This window comes from Ovis aries, chromosome 13, assembly GCF_016772045.2.
Source record: "Ovis aries strain OAR_USU_Benz2616 breed Rambouillet chromosome 13, ARS-UI_Ramb_v3.0, whole genome shotgun sequence".
In the NCBI taxonomy this organism is placed as follows: Eukaryota; Metazoa; Chordata; class Mammalia; order Artiodactyla; family Bovidae; genus Ovis; species Ovis aries.
In genome coordinates, this window is record NC_056066.1 from 51,612,869 (window position 1) to 51,635,054 (window position 22,186).

Genomic DNA, 22,186 nt, shown 5'->3' on the forward strand with positions numbered 1-22,186 from the left:
AATTATAATAATTGTTATATTTCTCTTCTAGTCTTATCTTCTCGGCCTTTCTTTTTAAGCTTTGTCAGGTAGGAGGCAGAGTAGCATTTAGTTTAGAACTAATTTTACCCCAGTGCTGAGGCAAAATCCTTCTGAGAACTCTAGCTGCCATCCCTGTAAAGTATGAGGTTTTCCACTGTGGCAGGTAGGAATAGGCAGAACAGTGCAAGGTATGAATTGATATTCATTATTTTACATGGGAATATCCATTTTTTTCTAGCATCATTTGTTGAAAAGACTCTCCTTTTACTTTAAATTGTCTTTGTGCCTTTGTTGAATATCAATTGACTATATATCTACTATCTTCTACAAGCCTCAGTGAATGGTTGACACTCAGACAGCATTTTCTTTATTCCTGTAGCAATTTACGGATTCAGAGTATTTTTTCCATCAGACAGAGATTATTTAGCAGTGAGGAGCAGAGATGCTAATACCATTGACGCATAAAGTCTGAGAATTCTGGTGACCAAGCTTTCACCTTCCTGTGATGGGAAGGCCCAGACAGGGGCTGCCTATTTCATTGTGTGCCCTCTCATGTGTTCCCTTGGGCCCATATGAAGCTGTTGAAGGACACTTTAAAAGAAACTTCTCTATAGTACTGACCATGAATGAATTACACAGCATATACCTGCAACATACATAATACCCATAGTTGCATGTTACCTGTGGTGTGGATGATTCTCAGGAACAGGATGTTGAAAGAAGTAAGCAAGTCACAGAATAAATGTGTGCTAAGAGTCCATCCGAATGAAAGTAAACAGACAAGACTAAGTCATATATAGTTTATAGATACACTGAAGTATGGTGGAACTGTATAGAATTTGGGATGTTGGTTCCTTCTGGGTGGAAGAGTGTGTTTGAGGAAGAACACTAAGGAGGCTTCAAAGGCACAAGGAATACTTGATTTCTTAGGCTGAGTGGTGCAATCTAGGCATCAAGGGTTGTTGTTTTGATTTTTTTTCTTTAAACCGTATGTGTGTACTTCACATATTGTCATATATACAGAATAAAGAGTATCCACGCATTGCATCATATTTTCCCAGCAGTGATAGTGTTCCCTATTTATACAGGCTGGACCATTGGAGGATTTTATTTGTACAGCCTGCTGTCCGAAGGAGAAAAAGCCAACTTTTTTTCATTAACACTTGGTGTCTTCTTTTTCCTGAGGGCTCATTCCTCTCCTGTTAGACTTCTGGGGATGCAGAAGTCAATAGTAGTCCTGATGTAGTCCCCTTGCTCCTTGGGTACTGAGTATGAACTTCCTCTTACCTTGACTTTTCAGACTCACAGAATAGAGAAGGAATGACAGAGCCCATCAAGCAAGGCACCAATGACTGAATAAGAAGACAGGGAGAAGGCCTTAGGATTTGGCTCCCACAGTCACTGAGAAGCCCGTACAAAAGCACGTCCCATCAGACCACAGTTTGACAGTCATGAGTCCAGAACAGATACCTAAAGTATTACTACTGCAAGTCAGTTGGGATCTGAGAGACCAGGGCACTGGCACTGGACCACTCAGTGATGGACTTCAGTTATCTTACATGTTACTATTCCCAGAGCAAAACTAATGGGTAGCTGTGACATCAAACCGTCTCTGCACTGGTGCAATAACCAGCTCTTGTGTACTGAGTCCTTGCCCTGGGTCAGGTCCCATAGTGAGTGCTTTTCCATACTGCCTTGTGAATTTCTCCCTTCCTCTTTTCCATTTTGTTTTGAGGCTTCAGAATCTAGAGGGAGTAGAAGTGATGGAGGTGACCTCCCTGATCCACCTCTTTTCCCATCTTCCCAGTGACTACGTGGAATATGCCAACTTTCAGATCTGTGCTCTTTTCTGGAAGCTTTGGAGTGATTCTGAGGTTTGTCTAGGAGGTCTTTAAGTGGTACTTGTTCTTAAGAAGCTTCACGTTAGAGATACATAGGTAGACAGTGACCCCAGGACATGGAAGAGCCCAGATACTAAGCAGTAGGTAGGGAACGGTTTCTACCTGATTACACCTGTTGATCCTTCTTTTCTCTGTAACAGTAGGTAAAGCCATCTTATAGCTGGAGTTTATGAAATTGTAGTGTTAGGAGAGTGCTGAGGGTTTTGGCCACGCCCTGGAGGAATTGGTAGACAGAGGTAGCAGTGGTGGGACTGCCAGGCAGCACTTGAAGGCTTTTTGAGATTGAGGAAGCAGAGAAGGTACCTCATCCAGTTAGCAGCAGATGGGCTGTGGAGAGAGCAAAGGTGAAGGAAAAATGTAAGAGAACTGAAGTGGCCAGCATGTACAGTGCTCTGGCATCAGACAAACCTGTGTTCTGTACTTGTCTCCACTAACAAGTAGTTCTGTGACTTTTGGGAAGATCTCTTTAAACTTTGAGTTTCCCCATCAATTCTCTAAGAATACTGTTCCCTCCCAATAGTAGCTGCAAAGATGGAAAACTATAATGTATATGACATGCTATGAGTAAAATCTATTCCCATCCCTGTCCCTGTGGATCAGCCCTGGGTATAGTTGAGAGGAAAGTCAGAAATTTTTGAGCAGTAAGAGAAAATGAGAGAACCAAAGGCTTTGAAGGCTCAGTGACATCACAGAATGAGGTTTCGGGAGGGAGATAGTTAAAAGGATGATGCCATACTGTAGTCAGAGATTAGGTTCTGGAGCTCAAGATTTCAGAAGTTAAGACATTCTGGGTGCTGCTTTACCACTGTGGAGCTGGGATTGAGGAGCAGCAAGGCCAGATCTCAGAGGGAAAGGGAGTATTGGCTTCGGAAAAGAAGACTATGAGCACATTCAGAAGCTATTTAAAGTGTTGTGGCATAATTAGGAGGGCAGTAGATGTGGGCAGTGAAGGAAAGGAGAGGTTTGAGTCTCTAAGGGAGTAAAAGTGTTATGCCAGATGGGGAGGGAATGGTCTGGGAACAGCAGTGACAAACCTTGGTGTCAGTGCAGGATGAGGCTGGGGCATGAGGAACCTCCACTCAGGAGAGTCATAGGGCAAGACTGTGTGTAGGTGAGGCTAGGTTTTACTTGTTAGCGGGTGGGAACGTTATTGGACTTGAACCACTGAGTGCTTTGAACTGCGCTGGCCGGTAAGAATGCCATTAGTTCCCTCTGACTACTCATCTAGTTCGTCAGTTGATATTCAGATTTCAAACCTTCTTCTTGTACCTAAAAACTGCCTCCACCTTTCGCATTCCTCCCCACACCTCATTAATACACACACAAGCACACATACTCACTAGGCCCCTCTGTGCCTCCTGAAACCCCACCTCCTCAGGAAACCTTCAAAACTTGGCCTTTGCTTTTCATATCATTGTAGCCTTCCAGAGCTTTGGGGCTAACTTTTTAGAACTACAGCTCAAGGAATCAATCCCTCTTCTTAGTCTCATATCTTCTGCCTTGGAAAAAGTGAAAGTGAAGTGACTCTGCTGCTGCTGCTGCTGCTAAGTTGCTTCAGTCGTGTCCGACTCTGTGACCCCCATAGACGGCAGCCCACCAGGCTCCCCCATCCCTGGGATTCTCCAGGCAAGAACACTGGAGTGGGTTGACATTTCCTTCTCCAATGCATGAAAGTGAAAAGTGAAAGTGAAGTTGCTCAGTCGTGTCCAGCTCTTCGCGACCCCATGGACTGCAGCCTACCAGGCTCCTCCATCCATGGGATTTTCCAGGCAAGAGTACTGGAGTGGGGTGCCATCGCCTTCTCTGGAAAGTGAAGTCACTCAGTTGTATCCAATTCTTTACAACCCCGTGGACTGTAGCCTACCAGGCTTCTCCATCCATGGGATTTTCCAGGCAAGAGTACCGGAGTGGGTTGCCTTTTCCTTCTCCAGGGGATTTTCCCAACCCAGAGATCAAACCCAGGTCTCCCGCATTGCAGGCAGATGCTTTACCGTCCGAGCCACCAACTCTGCCTTAGCAATAAGATACTGGTGCTATTCCCTTAGCCTTGCCTTGAGCTCTAAGAAACACTATCTCTTCTCTGCCTGTGAAAGCATGAAAAGAAAGGCTATTACAGGAACAAGAAGGATCCAGCTTGGACCAGTTCCAGAGAACAACTTCACCTCGTGGTCTTATGGGTGCCCTGGTTGTCTCATTTGGGTCTCCAAAGCAAGCCCAGGCCCAGCCTTAATCCTTATTACCTTAGTTGTCCATTATTTCTATGATCTACTCAGTAGGGCCTATATTGAGCTGCTTTGTAACCTTGGCTGCCTAGGAAGCAAGCAGCCCTCCTTAAATCTGAATCCTTGTCATAAGAAACCCACACTCAGTGTCTGTATTCTACCCATCTTGTTTTTGGGAATTACAGAACATCAGCCTCCAGTGTCTGTAGAACACTCTTATTGCCTAACGCACATGTTCCTGTGCTAGCAAGGGGCCTTTCAGCACCCTTCACCAGTCCCCAACAGCTGAGGCCACAGTGCTCTTTCTTGGGCCTTAAGTGAGAGATGTGGTCTCTTCAGAGCTGAGCCAGCTTCTGCCAAAATAGAAGAAAGGAGCATCTGTAAACTTAGTAATGGAGCAGACATACTCAAAGTCTTTTTTAGTGTACTTTCCTGGAAGACACCCATATGTGAATGTGAATTTTGCTTCGCTTCATCAGCTGATAGCTTATTCACTTGTTTTTTCTGATTCTTATGCAAAGACTATATCTGATGCTTCATTTCTCTCTCAGGCCCTCGGAGGATACATGGCTTTCTCAGAGCAGAAGGCTCAGCATAAAGATTGTTTTTATTTTTTTAATATATATATTATTGAAATATATATGACTTATACTGTTTCAGGTGTGCAGCAAGGTAATTTAGTTATACAAATACACATAGATTGTTTTTGAAATTATTTCCCGTCATAGGTTATTACAAGATATTGACTATGGTTCCGTATGCTGTACAGTAAACCTTTATTGCTTGTTGCACATCTATTTTTTAATTAGAAATCTAGCATTCTATTCATACTAACTCAAACAAGTGGAATCAAAATGTCAAAATTTTTTTAGTTAGGCAAAAACTCATCAGTTTTCTAAAATAATTATACATATTTATATATATACTTTTCTACTATACTTTTCTCAAAGGCTTGAGAAAGAACATAAAAAAAAAGATGGAGAAGTTGGAGAAAATAATAATGAAACGGAAGCACTGAATATGAATAGAAAAAGTGAAACAAACTAGATAAAAGTAAAAGATCATCATGCCATCCAGTTGTTTTTAAACATGACTGCTCATTAGAATCATATTTGGAGCTCTGGAGAGAAAAAAAATACCAGAGCAATTTTATTTTTCAAAATATTTCAGGATGATTCTAATATGCATCTGGATTTTAAAAAGTGATTACAGGTTTTTCTGTTAGATCCTAGTTTTGGTGACACAGAGTTCTATTATTTTTCCATTGATCAATCATGATACAATGGTATTAAATGAGTAATAGTTATATAATCACAACAGTAAAAGACATTTATCAGTTTTCACAATCAATAGCCAGACAAAAAATAAAAGATAATTATAATTGCAAGCCATAATGGGAACATGATTAACTTAACAATATGAAGTAATTATATACAGTTTGGGGGGTCAAGCAGAGTGATGTGGTAAGTGTAAGTGCATATGTTTCACTTTTTCAGCCAGCCAGCCAGTCTCTGTCTTTTGGTTGGTACATTTAATACACTTACATTTAAGGTAATTATAGATATGTATGGTTCTATTTCACGGCCATTTCACGGTGGCTCAGACGGTAAAGCGTCTGCCTACAATGCGGGAGACCCGGGTTCGATCCCTGGGTCAGGAAGATTCTCTGGAGAAGGAAATGGCAACCCACTCCAGTACTCTTGTCTGGAAAATCCCACGGACGGAGGAGCCTAGTAGGCTACAGTCTGTAGGGTTGCAAAGAGTCAGACACAACTAAGCGACTTCACGACTTCACATTCATGGTTCTATTACCGTTTTCTTAATTGTTTTGGGTTTATTTTCTGTAGGTCTTTTCCTTCTGTTGTGTTTCCTGCCTAAAGAAGTTTCTGTAGCATTTGTTGGAAAGCTGGTTTGGTGGTGCTGAATTCTCTTAATTTTTGCTCGTCTGGAAAGCTTTTGATTTCTCTCCATCAAATCTGAAGGAGAGTCTTGTTGGGTGGAATATTCTTGGTTGTAGGTTCTCCCCTTTCATCACTTTAAAAATGTCATGCCATTCCCTTTTGGCTTGTAGAGTGTCTGTTGAGAAATCAGCTAATAGCCTGATGGGAGTTCCCTTGTAATTTGTTATCTTTCCCTTGTTGCTTTTAATATATCATCTCTGTCTTCAGTTTCTGTCATTTTGACTATTGTGTGTCTCATTGTATTCCTACTTGGGTTTATCCTTCCTGGGACTCTCTGTGCTTCCTGGACTTGGTTGACTGTTTCCTTTCCCATGTTTGGGAAGTTTTCAGCTATTATCTCTGCAGATACTTTCTCAGGTTCTTTCTCTCTCTCTTCTCCTTCTAGGACCTCTATAATGCGAATGTTGGTGTGTTTAATGTTGTCCCAGAGTTCTCTTAGGCTGTCTTCATTTCTTTGCATTCTTTTTTCTGTATTCTGTTTGTAGCAGTGATTTCCACCATTCTGTCCTCCAGGTCATTTATCCATTATTGACTCCATCTAGCATATTATTCATCTCTGTTTGTTCTTTAGTTCTTCTAGGTCTTTGGTAAACATTTCTTGCATCTTCTCAATCTATGCCTCCATTCTTTTCCCAAGACCCTGGATCACCTTCACTATCATTTTTCTGAATTTTTTTTCTGGAAGGTTGCCTATCTCCACTTCATTTCGTTGTTTTTCTGGGATTTTATCTTGTCCCTTCATCTGGGACATAACTTTCTGTTTTTTCATCTTGATTAATTTTCTGTAATATGTTTTTGTTTTAGCTGCTATGAGACAGTGCTTCTTCTTGCTTCTTCTGTCTGCCCTCTGATGGATGAGGTTGAGTCTTATGTAAGCTTCTTGATGGTAGAGACTGGTGATGAGAAAAACTGTCTTGCTCTGGTGGGCAGGGCCTTGCCCAGTAAAGCTTTAATCCAGTTATCTGAACCTCAGTTGTTTGGGCTGAGGCAACACAGCCCTGAGGTCTACAGCCTCTATGGTAGGGTTAATGGTGAACCCCAAGGGGGTTTACACCAAGGGGGACCTTCCAGTCCGCCTGTCCCTGTGGCAAGCCCCTGGTGACCCACGCTTCCACAAGAGGCCCTCCAACACTAGCAGATAGTTTTGCTTCAGTCTCCTATGGGGTCACTGCTCCTCTCCTCTGGGTCTTGGTGCGTGCAAAATTTTGTTTGTGCCCTCTGCAACTGAGGGGTCTGTTCCCCCAGTCCTGTGGAAGGCCTGTAATCAAATCCTTCTGGCCCTGAAGGCCAGATTCCCTGGGGATTCCTGGTCCCTTTTTCAGATCCCTAGGCTGGGAAGCCTGACATGAGGTTTAGAACCTTCACAATAGTACAAGAACTTCTTTGGTATTATTGTTCTCCAGACTGTGAGTCACCAACCTGGCAGGTATGGGATTTGATTTTGTCATGATTGCACCCCTCCTACCATCTTGCTGGGCTTCTTTGTCTTCGGATGTGGGGTATCTTTTTTGGTGGGTTCCAGCGTCCTCCTGTTGATGGCTGTTCAACAGCTAGTTGCAATTTTGGTGCTCTCACTGAGGAGGTGAGCACACGTCCTTCTACTCCACCATCTTGAACCAGAAGCTCAAGATTGTTTAACTTAAGCACTGCAGAAGATCTCTAGTTACCACTCTGGCTTGCCCTAGGACCTGCAGGAAGAACACTGTGATACTGGCCACTAGAATCCAGCCCTCAGAGCTCTGACCAGCTCTCTTTTCCTTCCAGGAAAAGTACATTTCTTCTCTAACGGCCTTCTGTTTTCTGATCGTCATCACGGAAATATCATCATTTCCAAGGACCACATGAATTCCATTTTGTTCTATGATGGGGTAGGTGTTTTACAATCCAAGTTTTGATGTTTAGAAAGATACTCGCACTTCTGAGGGGAAAATCAAATAACTCCCTGTCCCTCTATCACTGCAAGTCAGTGGGTTAGGAACCAGCACTGCCCTTGAGGCAGGCAAGCAGGCAGGGAAGTCATGGAGAGAGAAGCTCTTGTCAGCCTCATCAGCTCTGCCGCTTTGTAAAGGAGTTAAGTATAAATGACTTCTTGGTCAAGAGGGCCAGCAGCTACCCATGCCCAGTTAACTTATCCTGAAGAAGACCAGCTGAAGGTGGCCTCCAGTAACCCTTCACAGGTAGCCTCCGACCCAGAGACATAAAGACTCACCCACTTAAGAACTGGAAAGAAACAGCTTCCTGTGACATTGTTGGGGTTTCACTCACTCGTTAACATGAGAAAGAATTACAAGCAAGCCTGAAAAGAAGAGAAATAACTAATTTCTCCTTGAAGACTTAGTTCTACCCCCTCTTATACTCAGAATTAACCTCCAGCTCTATGAAAGTTCCACTCCCAGAACCATCCTTTAATTCTGCAGTCTGCAACAACAAGTCCCCCTTCCCTTGTGGGGATGTGGGTAGCTGTGAGTTTTCCTCTAGCCTGTACTGTCTGGCCAGGGCACGGCTCATCGTAGTACGACACCAGAGCAAAGGGCAGGCTCTCCACCCTGCAGGGTCTCAGCCTCAAAACCAGCTTGTTTGGGAGCCGGGAAAGAGACCAGGTGAAGTGGTTTGGTCAAATAGTTCTGAAAATAAATTCTGTTAGCAAGTTAGAAAGAGTTCTTTCTTCCACATAGAACTTGCTTCCTTAAAGGCTGTTCAAAAATGTAGGCAGACCATCCAGACAGATTAGATGGTTTTGTTAGGTGAAAGCTTTAATATTAGGTTAAAGAGTCTTCCAACATCAGGAAAGAAAGGATGAATCTTAAGTGCTGGAATAATAAATTACTTCATTTTGGGGTGGGGGCTGGGTTTTAACTCATATCAAAAGTCAAAATGAACTTTTGAGAAAAGTAAAATACTTTAAAATTTCATAAGTAGACTATAGCTATGAATTATTTTCTTATGGTGAGAGCTTCTTAAAATTTAATATTTATTTGGTGTATAGTTGATTTACAGTTTGCAGTAGTTTCAGGTGTATAGCAAAATGATTCAGTTGTATACTGCATATATCCATTCTTTTTCAGATTCTGATAACTTTTAAGATCTACTCTCTTAGACATGTATATTATTAAATGGTCACCACAATAAGTCCAGTTAAGAATATAAAAAGGAATATTTATTAAATATTTAGGGACAGGAAGACTTCCTAATCTTAAGCTTAGAAATGACTCAAGAAATTCTAAAGAAAAAGTTTGTCAGATTTGATTTTTTCAGTTTTTGCTGATAGTTTATTGAAGTAGATTTTAAATGCAATTAACTAGCTACAAGGACTTAGTGTACAATGCAGGAAATAGAGCCATTATTTTTATAATAATTATAAACGAATTATAACCTTTAAAAATTGTGAATCACTATGTTGTACACCTGAAATTTATATAGTATTGTACATCGACTATATGTTAAAAAAGCATGTAAAACATCTAATACTCTTATATTGATTATATTTAAAATAATATTTTAGATATGTTAGATTAAATAAAATATACAATTAACTGTATCCATTTAAAGTTTTGACAGATGTATATACTCATGAAACCACCAGCACAGTCAAGAGAAAGATTTTTGTCAGGCCCAACCCTCCCAGAAGTCTTCTAATAACTTTTTGTAGACATATTTCTCCCCGACTTCTGGCTTCAGGCAACCACTTACTAGCTTTCTGTCATTGTAGATTAGTTTGCATTTTCTAAAATGTTAAATAAGTGGACATCATACATTCTGAACCCTTTTGAGTCTAGCATTTTTGACTCAGCATGGTTTTTAAGGTTCATCAGTGTTGTGTGTATCAATAGTTTTTCCTTTTTATTGCTTTATTGATGAGTAGTATTCCATTGTATAGATAAGAGCATAAAGTTTTTCAGACTAATAATTTAAATCTCTACAAAATATTCAAAGCAAAAGCACAAACCAGGAAAATGGTTTTTAGTGATTTTTTAAAATGAGTTAATATTTTACTTCTATGACAAGCTCTGTCTTTATCAACATGAAAGTACTGAGTGCCAAATCATGGGTGTTCAGAGAACCTGAGGTTAGTTAACAGATATGTGGAAGCACAACAGATACAGCCTTACACTACCGTGTATAACAGTAAGTTAGTAAAGAGTAGATAAAAGGTACAGTAGACAGAAGGTGAAGTGGAATTGATAATATGGAATGTCCAGTCATAGTGGTGGGCTAAGAAGGGATTAGAATGCAGTCTTTGAAAATGCTGACAGATAGTTTACAACAACATGGTAGATACTAATGGTAAATTAAGTTTTAAAAGCAAGATTTGGAGCTGTAAAAGTAAGTATGACTTCCCAGTCATAAAAAAGGGAGTCAGTGAATGAACAGGAACAGAAGACTAGAAGGAAAAGTACAAAATGTTAGCTGTAGTTGAAATTGAGTAATGGGACTTTGAATTAATATTTTAAACCTTTTTTCTGTATTTTATTTTTATATTTTTCTCAAATTTTTATTTAATGAGTTTGATTTTCATTACAAAAACTTAAATATTAAAAAAACTCTTTCCCCTAATATCAGAAACAAGACAAAAATACTTGTTTTTGCCATGTCTATTCAACATGGTATTGGAAGTCCTAGTGAGAACAAGTTAGGCAAGAAAAAGAGATGAGGCATTTAATTGGCAAGAAAAGGAGTAAAATTAGCTCTCTTCATGGATGACATGCTTTATATGTAGAAATTCCGACTACATACACAAACTGTTAGAATTAATAAATTTACCAACATTTCAGAATAGAAAATAAACAGTTTAAAAAAAGATTGCATTTCCATACCCCACTGTGAATAATCTGAAAAGGTTCTTAAGAAAACAATTTCAATAAGTTTAACTGAGGAATTGAAAGATTTAAACACCAAAACCCACAATGCATTGCTGAAAGAAATTAAAGAAAACCTAAGTAAATGGTAAGAAATTCCATGTTCCTGGATTGGAAAACTTAATATTATTAAAATAACAGTACTACCCAAAGCAACCTATAGATTTCTATTGAAATCTCAATGGCATTTTTTGAGGAAATGAAAAATTCCATCCTAAAATTCTTATGGAATCTCAGGGAAAACCCCACGCCCAAATAGTCAAAGCAGTCTTTAAAAGAAGAAAGTTGAGGACTTCCCTCGTGGTTCAGTGGTAAAGAATCCACTTGCCAGTGAGGGAGACATGGGTTCAGTCCCTGGTCCAGGAAGATCCCACATGCCTTGGAGCAGCTAATCCTGGACCACAACTATTGAGCCTGTCCTCTAGAGCCCGGAAATTGCAATTACTGAGCCCTCTCACTCCAACTACTGAAGCCTAAGTGCCATAAAGCCTGTGGTATTGGCATAAGATCAGATGTATAGACCAGTGGAATAGAGAGAGCCCAAAGAAAGAGAGCCCCCAAAGAAAGTCTTGCATATATGGTCAAAGGTTTTCAACAAAGATGCCAAGATCATTCAGTTAAAAAAGACAATCTTTTAAACAGTGCTGGGAAAACAGAATGCATGCCTGTGTGCTAAGTTGCTTCAATTGTGTCTGACTCTCTGCAAACCTATGGACTATAGCCTGCCAGACTCCTCTGTCCATGGAATTTTCCAGGCAGGATTAAGCAACAGTTTCTTGGATTTGATACCGAAAGCATAGACAACAAAAGAAAAATATATATAAATTGGACTTTATTAAGTCCAGTTTAAAACTTCTCCGCATCAAAAGTCACTATCAAGAATGTGAAAAGCAACTCACAGAATGGGAGAAAATACTTGCAAATCATTTGTCTGATAAGGGACTAATACCCTAGAAAGAGAGATAATATTATCAGTTCAGGAGAAAAGATTGTGTACTTCCCATATCTCCTAAAACTGGGTGTTGGCAGGAACTTCTGTAATTGAATCCCAGTGAACCACATAATGTGAAAATAATTGAACTGACATTCACCATATGTGTTCTGACATTAGATGTAAGGGCTAAATTCATGCAAAATGGCTTTTCTCAGTGATGTTCCCCCTCTTTCTCTTCAGGATTCCACCAGTATTGTTGCTGCCCTTCTGATAGACTTCAAAAGTTCATTGCTTCCCCATCTTCCAGTTCATTTCCATGGATCAAGCAATTTTCTGATGATTGTCCTTTTCCCCAAATCCAAGATATACCAAACATTTTACTCAGAGGTAACATCAATCATTATTCAGCAAAACAATTACTACCCTTTTTTCTAGTAGTTTAATTGGTATGGCAGTGTCTTAGGGCTAACACTGAGGTAACGAGAGGGAGAGTTGGGAAGGGCTGCTCTGAGTATGGCTGCTTCTAATCTCTTTGGGTCCTGGAATAGTGCTCTTGCCATTAAAAGATGAGAGCCTAAAGAAACTGAACAGAAGGTTTTTTAGCTTCTGAGAAAAATCTTTTTCGCTAATTAGACTTATTTCCCTGTTAGCTACTTTATTGAGTTGTTGGGCCCTACCTACTGGATCAGAACTTGCTGTGCTGTGCTGTGATTAGTCGCTCAGCCATGTCTGACTCTTCGCTACCCCGTGGGCTGTAGCCCATCAGGTTCCTCTGTCTGTGGGGATTCTCCAGGCAAGAATACTGAAATGGGTTACCATGCCCTCCTCCAGAGCTTCCTGCCCCACCCCAAAATGTCCTTCTCCATGGTTCATAGGCCCTGCCCTTGTGAGTGGTTCCCCCTGGCAGGCTGCACACTATAGGTTGTCAGCACAGACTTGTATGAGTGAGGGAGCTCACCAAGAACTGCACAGCTTGCTTAGAGACCAAGCAGTAACCAGAGTCATACAAATGGTCAGTCTCATTCTGGTGGAAATGCTTGGAAAGGTGTGACTCAGCAGTTTTTGAGAGGCTAGTCCCTCCCTCAGGACAGATACACAGAACATGGAAGAGGCAAGAACCAGCCTTGGCTCCAGAGTGGCTTTTAGGGCCAGTCTGTGTCTCCGTCTTACTGCCAGCTGATCCTGTTACCTCCTTGTACTTGTCTTTTCAGTCTAGGAACCTAGAGATTCTCTTCAGCCATTCCTCTGCCTCTAGGCAAGAGTTGCTTGAACTGCTCCTGTCTGGCCCTGTCACCAGGGAAGAACGTGCCCCTGCTGCCAGAACAGTATTACGTGATACCCTCCTCTGTGTTTCCTGTTCTCTTAAGGAGCAGAATCCCTGGGAGGGGAACTCAGAAAGAAATTCTAGTTTGTAAAAATACAGAACAGAATTGCTTCAGGCCTCTATTTTTGAAACAAACTTGTTTGTTATGATGGTTTTTCTCTGTACTGACAGTCTAGATTTTCAGCAGCCATCAAATCCCCATGTGGGTTCCATATCCTGTTGTTGGGTTTAAAGTGTTCTTTGCTCTAATTCTGTTTTGTTTAGGTCTTCTCCCCCTGGCAACAGCAGACTAACTCAGGGCTGTCTTTAAAAGTGATCCAGGAAGATGGATTATCTGTGGAACAAAAGAGATTGTAAGTGGCTGCCTTCAGTGTTTATGTTAGCTTCCCTAGGCTGTGTGTGTCTGCTGTCTCTGCAGGATGACTTGCATTATGTAACACAGAAGTCCTGGCTTCTGAAAGGGCCAACAGAGTCATTTCAGTGCTGCCAGTTTGCAGGTAGTCAGTGCTCTTAGGGAACAGAAGTCAAGACAGATGAAATCCACCAAGAATCAGAAAACTGTAGTACTACAAAGGCTTCAGGCTAAGCTTTCTATGTAGGCAAACCAGTCATCCTGTATTAACGCCGAATTTTGCTTAGGTCAGTGAGATACTTCTTTTCAAAGTGTTGACTCTGTCACAGGACTTTGGTTTAAAAATATGAGAACGAGTTATGTAAAGTATGTGTGCTGTTGGGAGATGAAATTCTAATCTGTGAACCTTTGATATTCCAGACACTCCAGGGCACAGAAGCTCTTCAGTGTCCTGAGCCATTCTGCTGGGGAGAAACAGAGTCCTCTAAAGCTACTGTCAGCTAAACTCCCAGAGCTGAACGGGTGAGCTCTGTTTTTCTGTTTCTTTTAATACATCATAACTCTCAGTGTTGGTGCTTTCTAAGCTCCATTTTCTTTATAGCTTCTTAAGGATAATTATGAAAACAACATACACAATTATATTCACTAGAGATATTCACTAAGGTCTCTGTTCAGCTATTGAATAAGTTTCTCATGTGAATGGGCACATTCAGAAAAGGCTGGCGATGGTAACATAATAGCACTGTCTTTGTTTTTCTAGGTTTCTCCAGCATTTTGCTGTCAGCAGCATTAGTCAGGAACCTGTGGTGAGGACCCATCTCCCTGTCCTACTGCAGCAAGCTGAAATCAACCCTATTCACAGAGTAGAAAATGACAAGGTATAGCAGCTCACCAAAAAAGCTGAGAATTTATGGGAAGATAATCCTGATAACCTACCCTTAATATTCAGTGTCATTTAAAAAAAGGAGCTCAGGCAGAGTCCCTTTTATAAGACTCTCCACCTCCTTGAATACTGATGTAATGATACACATGAAACCCCCTCTATACACTGATAGTGTACTGGCATCTTCGTTAATGCCACCTGAGCCCCATGGCAGTGATGAAGCCCTGCCATATTTCTGTGCCCTCCTCTTGCTTCTCTAGGCCTTCCAAACTCTTTCTTAGTACTCTCATGCTGTCAGCTCTTTCTGGTTACAGGGTCTTATCTGGCACACTGTGCTTAGTAAGGGGAAGGGCCTTATTAAGACCTTGCTAGCATCACCAGGATAACGTGACAGTTTATAAACACTGTCTTCACAAGAGTAGATTTTAATCCGCTTCTGCTTCACACTTCTCTCCTCTTGACCCCCCACCATTTCTTTGGAACTATATGTCATAATATGCTCAAAGAGGGCATTTATTTCCATGCAAATCTAGAAGACACTTGGCTGCAAAAGGAAAGAGAAGCATTAAGTAGTTAGAAGCCTCATTTTTTCCCTTAAGCAGGAGTAAAAGTAAAAATGTTATATTTAAAATTTTTTTAATATATGTATTTTATATTAACAAAGTGCTATAGAACTGGCCTTAAAGTAAGAAGGTGTCTGGCTGTGAGCATGTTTGCTGGGATTTGAGAGGCTGAGGCCTGGATGCCGAGAAATGGGAACCAAGATGAGAAAATCTGGATGAGAAGATAAACAGAAAGTCAGTTACATGGAGAACTGTCCACAGATGCAGAAAGGGAATCGGACTAAGGGTCTGGTCAGAGGGGAGGTGGGAGAACTATTTCCCACAAAAGAAGAGGGATCCATAGCCATCTCTGTGCTGATGTGACTAGTTCAAGTGGTGAGTGCCACCAAGCTGAATTTAAGTCCAGGCCTATCCCAGTGAGTCTTGTGTATTGTGAAGTAAAACACATGTAAAGGAGCCCTTGCCACGCTGTGTCACTGACACTGTTACCCTTCAGCAAGTACATGGTTCCCTTCCTCTTCTGCTTGACACCTTTCGTCAGTAGATTTCTTGAGTTGAAATGTCTCCCTACAGACAGCCCTGTTTTCATGTAGTCATGTGCCAAGGTTAAGAAAGTTCAATCTGACTCTTTTCCCCATCAAGACTGAGAAGTGCTTTTTCCACCCAGTTTGTTTCTATAGGTCAGGCCATGTGGCTTGGAAGGCACAGGCCTCTCACCTCTTTCACTGAGTTTACCACACCAATTTAGCCTATGGCATTTTTGTCCCAGACCTCCTTTCCGCCCAGTATTTTCCATTATACTTTTAACTGATCTAGTCACAACCTGCTCCATGGAAATTATCATGGTAACACTACATTGTATATGATGTTTGCTGTGTGCCAGACACTGTTCCAAGCACCTTGTTTATATATATTAACTCAGTTAATCATCACAGCCACCCTGCAAGGTCAGTTCTGTAGTGAACCCAAGGTCACATAGTTAGTGAGTGCTGGTGCTGAGGTTTAAACCCACAGAACCTGGCTTAAGAAGTCAGTTCTCTTAACCTGTTACACAATGCTGCCTCCCAGTTGAATCACAAACCCACATGGCTTTTCTTTCATGTAGGTAATTATCAGCATTGTAACTGGTCTCCCAGGCTGTCACGCTAGTGAACTCTGTGCTTTTCTGGTCACTCTGCATAAGGAATACGGCAGGTTAGTATGGCTGCTGCCTTTGCTTTGGGGAAAGGGGTTCTATGCCTGCTGCCTATGCACTGGGAAACCTTCAGCATGCACTGACCTTTGGTGTAATTGATATTGGCACAGTGATCATCCATCCATTTGTTTAACACATTTATACTGAGTACTTTCTATATGCCAGACACTGTTCTAAGTGTAGGGGACAAATGTACAAAACAGACTAGAAAACAGGTGGTATCTCTGCCTTCATAGAGCTTGTATTCTAGTTTTGGAAGATAGACAGTTAACCAGTTAAGGAAAATAGTACATTAGCTAGTGAAAAATGCTGTGGAGAAAATAAAGCTGAGAAGGCTATAGGAGAGCTGAGCTGGGGGACTGATTGCAGTTTTAACTGGATACTCAGGAAAGTGGCTCAGACAGTAAAGAGTCTGCCAGCAGTGTTGGAGACCTGGGTTTGATCCCTGGGTTGGGGTGTTCCCCTGGAGAAGGAACTGGCAACCCACTCCAGTATTCTTGCCTGGAAAAATCCCATGGATGGAGGAGCCTGGCAGGCTACAGTCCATGAGATCACAGAGAGTCAGACATGACTGAGCGACTTCACTTTATTCACTCACTCAGGGAAGACCTCACTAAAAAGGTGACATTTGAGCAGAGGCCTGACAGTATATAGGGATGAACCTCTGGATATCTGGGCAAGAGACCTGTACCAGCAAGACCAGCATGGGCAAAGGCCTGGGAATTGTGACCAGATTGGTTAGAACTTGAGAGCTGGTAGATGTGATCTTTCCATGGCCACAGAGGGACTGCATGAGTTTAGGTGGAACTGGGACACTGGTTTAGGTAAAATTGGAGAAGTCATTCACCCATGTCTTCCATTTGGCTGACAGATTGCTAAACAAACCTTGCTGACTGAACCAGGCTTTTAATATCTAGTCAATCTTCCTCAAAGTAAGGCAGCCTGCAGGAGACCATATAGAAGAATTGAGAAGACTAAAATCACCTAGGAGTTTGGGACTTCAGAATGGGAGATTGTGGGGGTTGGGAAGATGAGTTTTGGAGAGAGAATGGGGAAATATTAGACCTCCTTCATAAGTACTCAGTAGCTAACTAGTTCCTTCCTCATTCCCATTGCTTATGTTCTGTAAACAATCTGAATGCTTCACCTCACCCATTATTCTTTTTAATTTTTGGCTGTGCCATACAGTTTGTGGGACCTCAGTTCCCAACCAGGGATTGAACCTGGGCGACTACAGTGACAGTACCAAATCCTAACCACTAGGGCACCAGGAAACTCTTCCCCCACCCCCTCATTCCTTATTCTTAGCAAGAATTTTACTGCAAAGTGGACTGAAACCATTTTTCTGAATGGCTCTTCAGAAACTGACTGCCTGTTCAGGAGTCTTTCTCAACTCTGAAATCTGTTGGTCATGTGCTTAACTGACCTTTCTCCCTGTGACAGAGCATTTCATGCCAAAAGCTCCAATAGAAGTGATTTCAGGATACATGGCTCCACACCCAGCCAGTGCCCTCTACCTGTTTCTGGTAGTATTGCTTTCTTCTGTGTGGGTTCACAGGACCAAGTCTGTGGAGTACTAGTCACACGTGAATCCACTGGCAGAACCTATGGGTCAGGTCCTCGTGCTGAGATTATACTTGCCATTTCCAGGTGGATGGTATACCGTCAAGTCATGGACAGCTCCGAATGTTTTCATGCTGCCCACTTCCAGAGATACCTTTCCAGTGCCCTGGAGGCCCAACAGAACCGCTCTGCCCGCCAGTCAGCCTATGTCCGCAAGAAGACCAGACTACTGGTGGTATTACAAGGGTGAGCCCTGGAAGTGTTTTGGGAATAGTGGGGTAGTGTGGTGACCTTGCCATTATTGCATGTGTGGTTGACTTGGGGCACAGAATGAACTCCACATATGCACGAGAAGTGTCTTTAGCAAACAGGAACCCCTGTGGCCATCCTTTGGCCCAGAGTGACTGGTGAAGATCGCACCCAAGTTTCAAGTTCAGCCTCAACATCACATATCCTCAAAAGGCAGAGAATTGGGAAGGAGGTTTTCTGGCAAGATTCTTTGATAATTCTTCTAACACTGGTGGTCCCTAAGCCTTTTCCTTTGCCACCGAAGCATGCAAGCTTCAGCTTTTTCAGTCCTCCTCCTGTGGAGTTGCAGACAGTCCCCACACCCTAGTCTCAAGCCCCATCCACAAAGTGGCTAGGAAGGAGGAAGCAGGCGCATCGTCCCCTGGGCCCACAGGAGAACATGTCAGATCAGGAAAACATGGGCTGTGCTCTTCACTGCTGTCATTATAGTTGGTAATAAAGAAGCTTTTTGGCAGTTCTCACAAAGTGCTTTTGTGCTGTGCTGTGGTGTTTTGTTTTGTGCTCCTAATAATTAGTATTTGCAACTGGCTAATTGTTTCCAGTAAAGAATAGGCACAGTTCCAAAGCCCTGTTTGGTCTCTTGGATGTGATGGTAAGAATTGGAGGAAAGCCAGGCCAGTGGTACTGCAGGAGGGAAACGGGAATGCGTCCCCTGCCAGGCCATCTAGACCTTGTTCTTACATCTGCTTTGGGCTTCCCTTCTGTTGACCCTACTTGTGGGCTTAGGTTGTGGAAGCCACAGAGCAAGAAAACTAGAAACCACTTGTTTTCCATCATCTCTAATAATCAAAAAAAAAAGGTTGGCCCAGTTTCGTCAGCTCCTGCCACCCTTCCAGAGGTGAACGTCAGTGGGGGTATGGACTTGGAGACAAATTTGGCACCTTGACATTGTATAGCTGAGGTCATTTCCATCTTCTGCTACTTTAGAGAGTATTGTTGACTCCCCGTCTCTGACTGTACAAGTCTGCATAAGTGCCAGCTGTCCTGGCTGCTCTGGACTTCAGTGACAGTGTATGGCCAGCCCACTTGTACTCTCAGAACCAGCAGTTGCCCAGTCACTGCCCTAGTACACTAGGAACGTCAGATGGATTTCCTGCTGTGTTGCCCTCTATGACAGTGTTCTTACAGATAGGGCCCATTCCCTTGAGGCTCAGCAGGGAGCACATGGCAGACTCAGTGTAGCGTGTCCAGCTCCTTGGAGCTGGACCTTTAAGCCCAGTATTGAGGTAAGGGGATGCCCCAGAGGCTTCCAAGTTGAGAATTTTATTTCTTGAATATGGCCTTTATTTTGATTTATAGAATTCTATGCAGTCGGGCAGGGTTTTCTCTTGCCCCTGCAGTGGCCTGGTCCCATTCTACTTACTGCTGCAGGTGAGCAGTGATGTTGAGCTTTGACACCAAGTGGAGTATTAGGTTGTTGTTTTAAAAGTTGAATTAATGTATTTTTAAATGATAAAATTTTAGAAATGGTGGACAGATTAGTGGCTGCCAGGAACTGGGGATGGGAATGGAGGCCAGGCGGGGAGGTGGGTATGGTTATAAAAGGGCAACATGGAGGGAGCTTTGTGGTGTGAAACTGTTCAGTATCTTTACTGTGGTAGAGGAGCCTGCACAGGTGACAGAATTGTATGGAACTGAATACATACACAAATAAGTAGAACTGTAAAAATCTGAGTCTTAAAAAGTTAATTTTAAGGAATTTGAGGGACTGTGTTAGTTTATACTCTAGAATATTGTAAAAATCATTCTTTAAATTATCTACATCTAAGACAAAGTATCTCTCAAAAATAAAAGTTGAGTTAATGTAAAATGAGGCAAAATTGCAGGCTTAAATTACAAATGTAAAATAGAGCCCAAAAGACACTTGTATGGAATATCTGTTGTATCAGAAGAAAGAAAGTTAAAGTCCTGCTGGGGTTTCTTTGTTTTTAAATAAAGAAAATACTGATAAGAAAGAGGCAACATGGAGAGTTAGGTTTTTGCATTCATCATGCAGTTTGGGCAGTTCAGCCAAAGTGGCCAGGTACAGACTTAGCAGCTGGATCACTGTACTCCCTGAAATGAAAGAGTTATTAAAGAAAACAGACCAATGCAGGAGCTCTTAGCTTGATTAGAAAATACCAAGTCCTGCCTCAGAGCCCCAGGGTCACCTGCAGGCTTCTCTGAAGTGGGTGGGCAGTAGAGTTCTTTCTTCCACTCACTCTTGCACAGTTAGGACTAATGGAACTTGGAAGTACAGAAACTCTGTAAACTGCAGGGTCTCTAAATCATGAGGTGACTTGACCCCAAGGAGGCCTGTTGCACTCTTCTCTTAGGTTTCCTTCTACCCTTGCTCTACTCAGCCACTCAGCAGGCATTCCCCTCTTCTCCCACTCTGAAGCTCCAATTCAGTAAACTAACTACTCCCTTTTTTCCCCCTAGCTACACAGATGTTATTGATGTTGTCCAGGCTCTGCAGACCCATCCAGACTCAAATGTCAAGTCCTCTTTCACCATTGGTGCCATCACAACGTGCGTGGAGCCGCTGAGCTGCTACATGGAGCACAGGTACATACTTAGGACCACGTCCAGCCCAAAGGATGTGGTGTGTTTAAATGTACAGAAAGCTATTTACCTCCCACCTACCAATAGGTGACACATTTTTATGTGTTTGTATTTTGGAATGCATCAGTTTACCCTGGTGGTGTTTCTGTTTTTTAGTTGCTAAGTCATGTCCGACTCTTTGCAACCCTGTGGACTGCAGCATGTCAGGCTCTTCTGTCCTCCAGGGTCTCCTGTTTACTCAAATTCATGTCCATTGAATCAGTGTTGCTATCTAACCATCTCTTCCTCTCCTGCCCCCTTCTCCTTTTCCCTTCAGTCTTTCCCAGCATCAGGGTCTTTTCCAGTGAGTCAGCTCTTCATATCAGGTAGCCAGAATATTAAGAGCTTCAGCTTCAGCATCAGTCCTTCCAATGAGTATTCAGGGCTGATTTCCTATAGAATTGACTGGTTTGATCTCCTTGCAGTCCACAGATTCTCAAGGGTCTTCTCCAGCACCACAATTTGAAAACATAAACTCTGGCATTCAGCCTTCCTTATATTCCAGCTCTCCCATCCCTACATGACTACTGGGAAAACTATAATTTTTATCATACAGACCTTGGTTGGCAAAGTGACATCTTCTTTTTAATATACTGTCTAGGTTTGTTATAACTTACCTTGCAAGGAGCAAGCATCTTTTAATTTCATAATTAGAATTGCTATCTGCAGTGATTTTGGAGTCCAAGAAAATAAAATATGTCACTGCTTCCACTTTTTCCCCATCTATTTGCCATGAAGTGGTGGAACTATATGCCTTGATCTTAGTTTTTTGAATCTTGAGTTTCAAGCCAGCTTTTTTACTCTCCGTATGGACTGGCATCTTCTCACCACTTTTCTTTATGCACTAAAAAGTCACCCTTCTAGGATAGTGGGACTTGAAATAAATTCTCCCAGAAAAGAAGAATACCCATGGCAGGCTTTTCTTTTTTTCTTTACTGCAGGGAAGGGGCTTTCTGTAATAAGGCACTTGTAGTACCTCACAGATACTTTTTCATGTGGTTAAGCCATCTTAAAGCATCTTACCTCAGTTAATGACATTCATTCTCACTACTAACAAATGAACTTTTTTTTCCTGCTTTGGAAATAATAATGACAACAACAAAGAAAATTGGGTAGTAATTCACCCATAATCTCACTAACTCAATGTAATATTATTATAATTTTTGTGAATTCCTTTTTTATCTTTTATATGCATACTTTTAACAGTTGTGATATACATAAGCTTTATATCTTTCTTAGGTTAACATATAAATATGTAAGTGAACATATATCAGTCAGTCAGTTCAGTCGCTCAGTCATGTCTGACTCTTTGCGACCCCATGAACCGCAGCACGCCAGCCCTCCCTGTCCATCCCCAACTCCCGGAGTCTACCCAAACCCACGTCCATTGAGTTGGTATGCCATCCAACCATCTCATCCTCCGTCGTCCCCTTCTCCTGCTCTCAATCTTTCCCAGCATCAGGGTCTTTTCCAATGAGTCAGCTCTTCGCATCAGGTGGCCAAAGTACTGGAGTTTCAG

General features: G+C 42.0%; 1 protein-coding gene across 13 annotated transcripts in view; it reads left to right on the forward strand.

Moving 5' to 3' along the window:
* DNAAF9 (dynein axonemal assembly factor 9) overlaps positions 1 to 22,186 on the forward strand; it is a 180,779-nt gene that overhangs the window by 117,302 nt on the left and 41,291 nt on the right. For all 13 annotated transcript variants that reach the window (XR_006055630.2, XM_060397618.1, XM_060397614.1 and 10 more), the window contains 8 exons: positions 7,870 to 7,973; positions 12,136 to 12,282; positions 13,484 to 13,572; positions 13,992 to 14,093; positions 14,332 to 14,449; positions 16,123 to 16,211; positions 17,863 to 18,021; positions 20,506 to 20,631. Coding sequence is in view for 12 of the 13 variants with exons in the window: in XM_060397618.1 (XP_060253601.1) it covers positions 7,870 to 7,973; positions 12,136 to 12,282; positions 13,484 to 13,572; positions 13,992 to 14,093; positions 14,332 to 14,449; positions 16,123 to 16,211; positions 17,863 to 18,021; positions 20,506 to 20,631 (934 nt within the window). In the remaining variant the exon portion in view is untranslated. The remainder of the gene's footprint in view (positions 1 to 7,869; positions 7,974 to 12,135; positions 12,283 to 13,483; positions 13,573 to 13,991; positions 14,094 to 14,331; positions 14,450 to 16,122; positions 16,212 to 17,862; positions 18,022 to 20,505; positions 20,632 to 22,186) is intronic.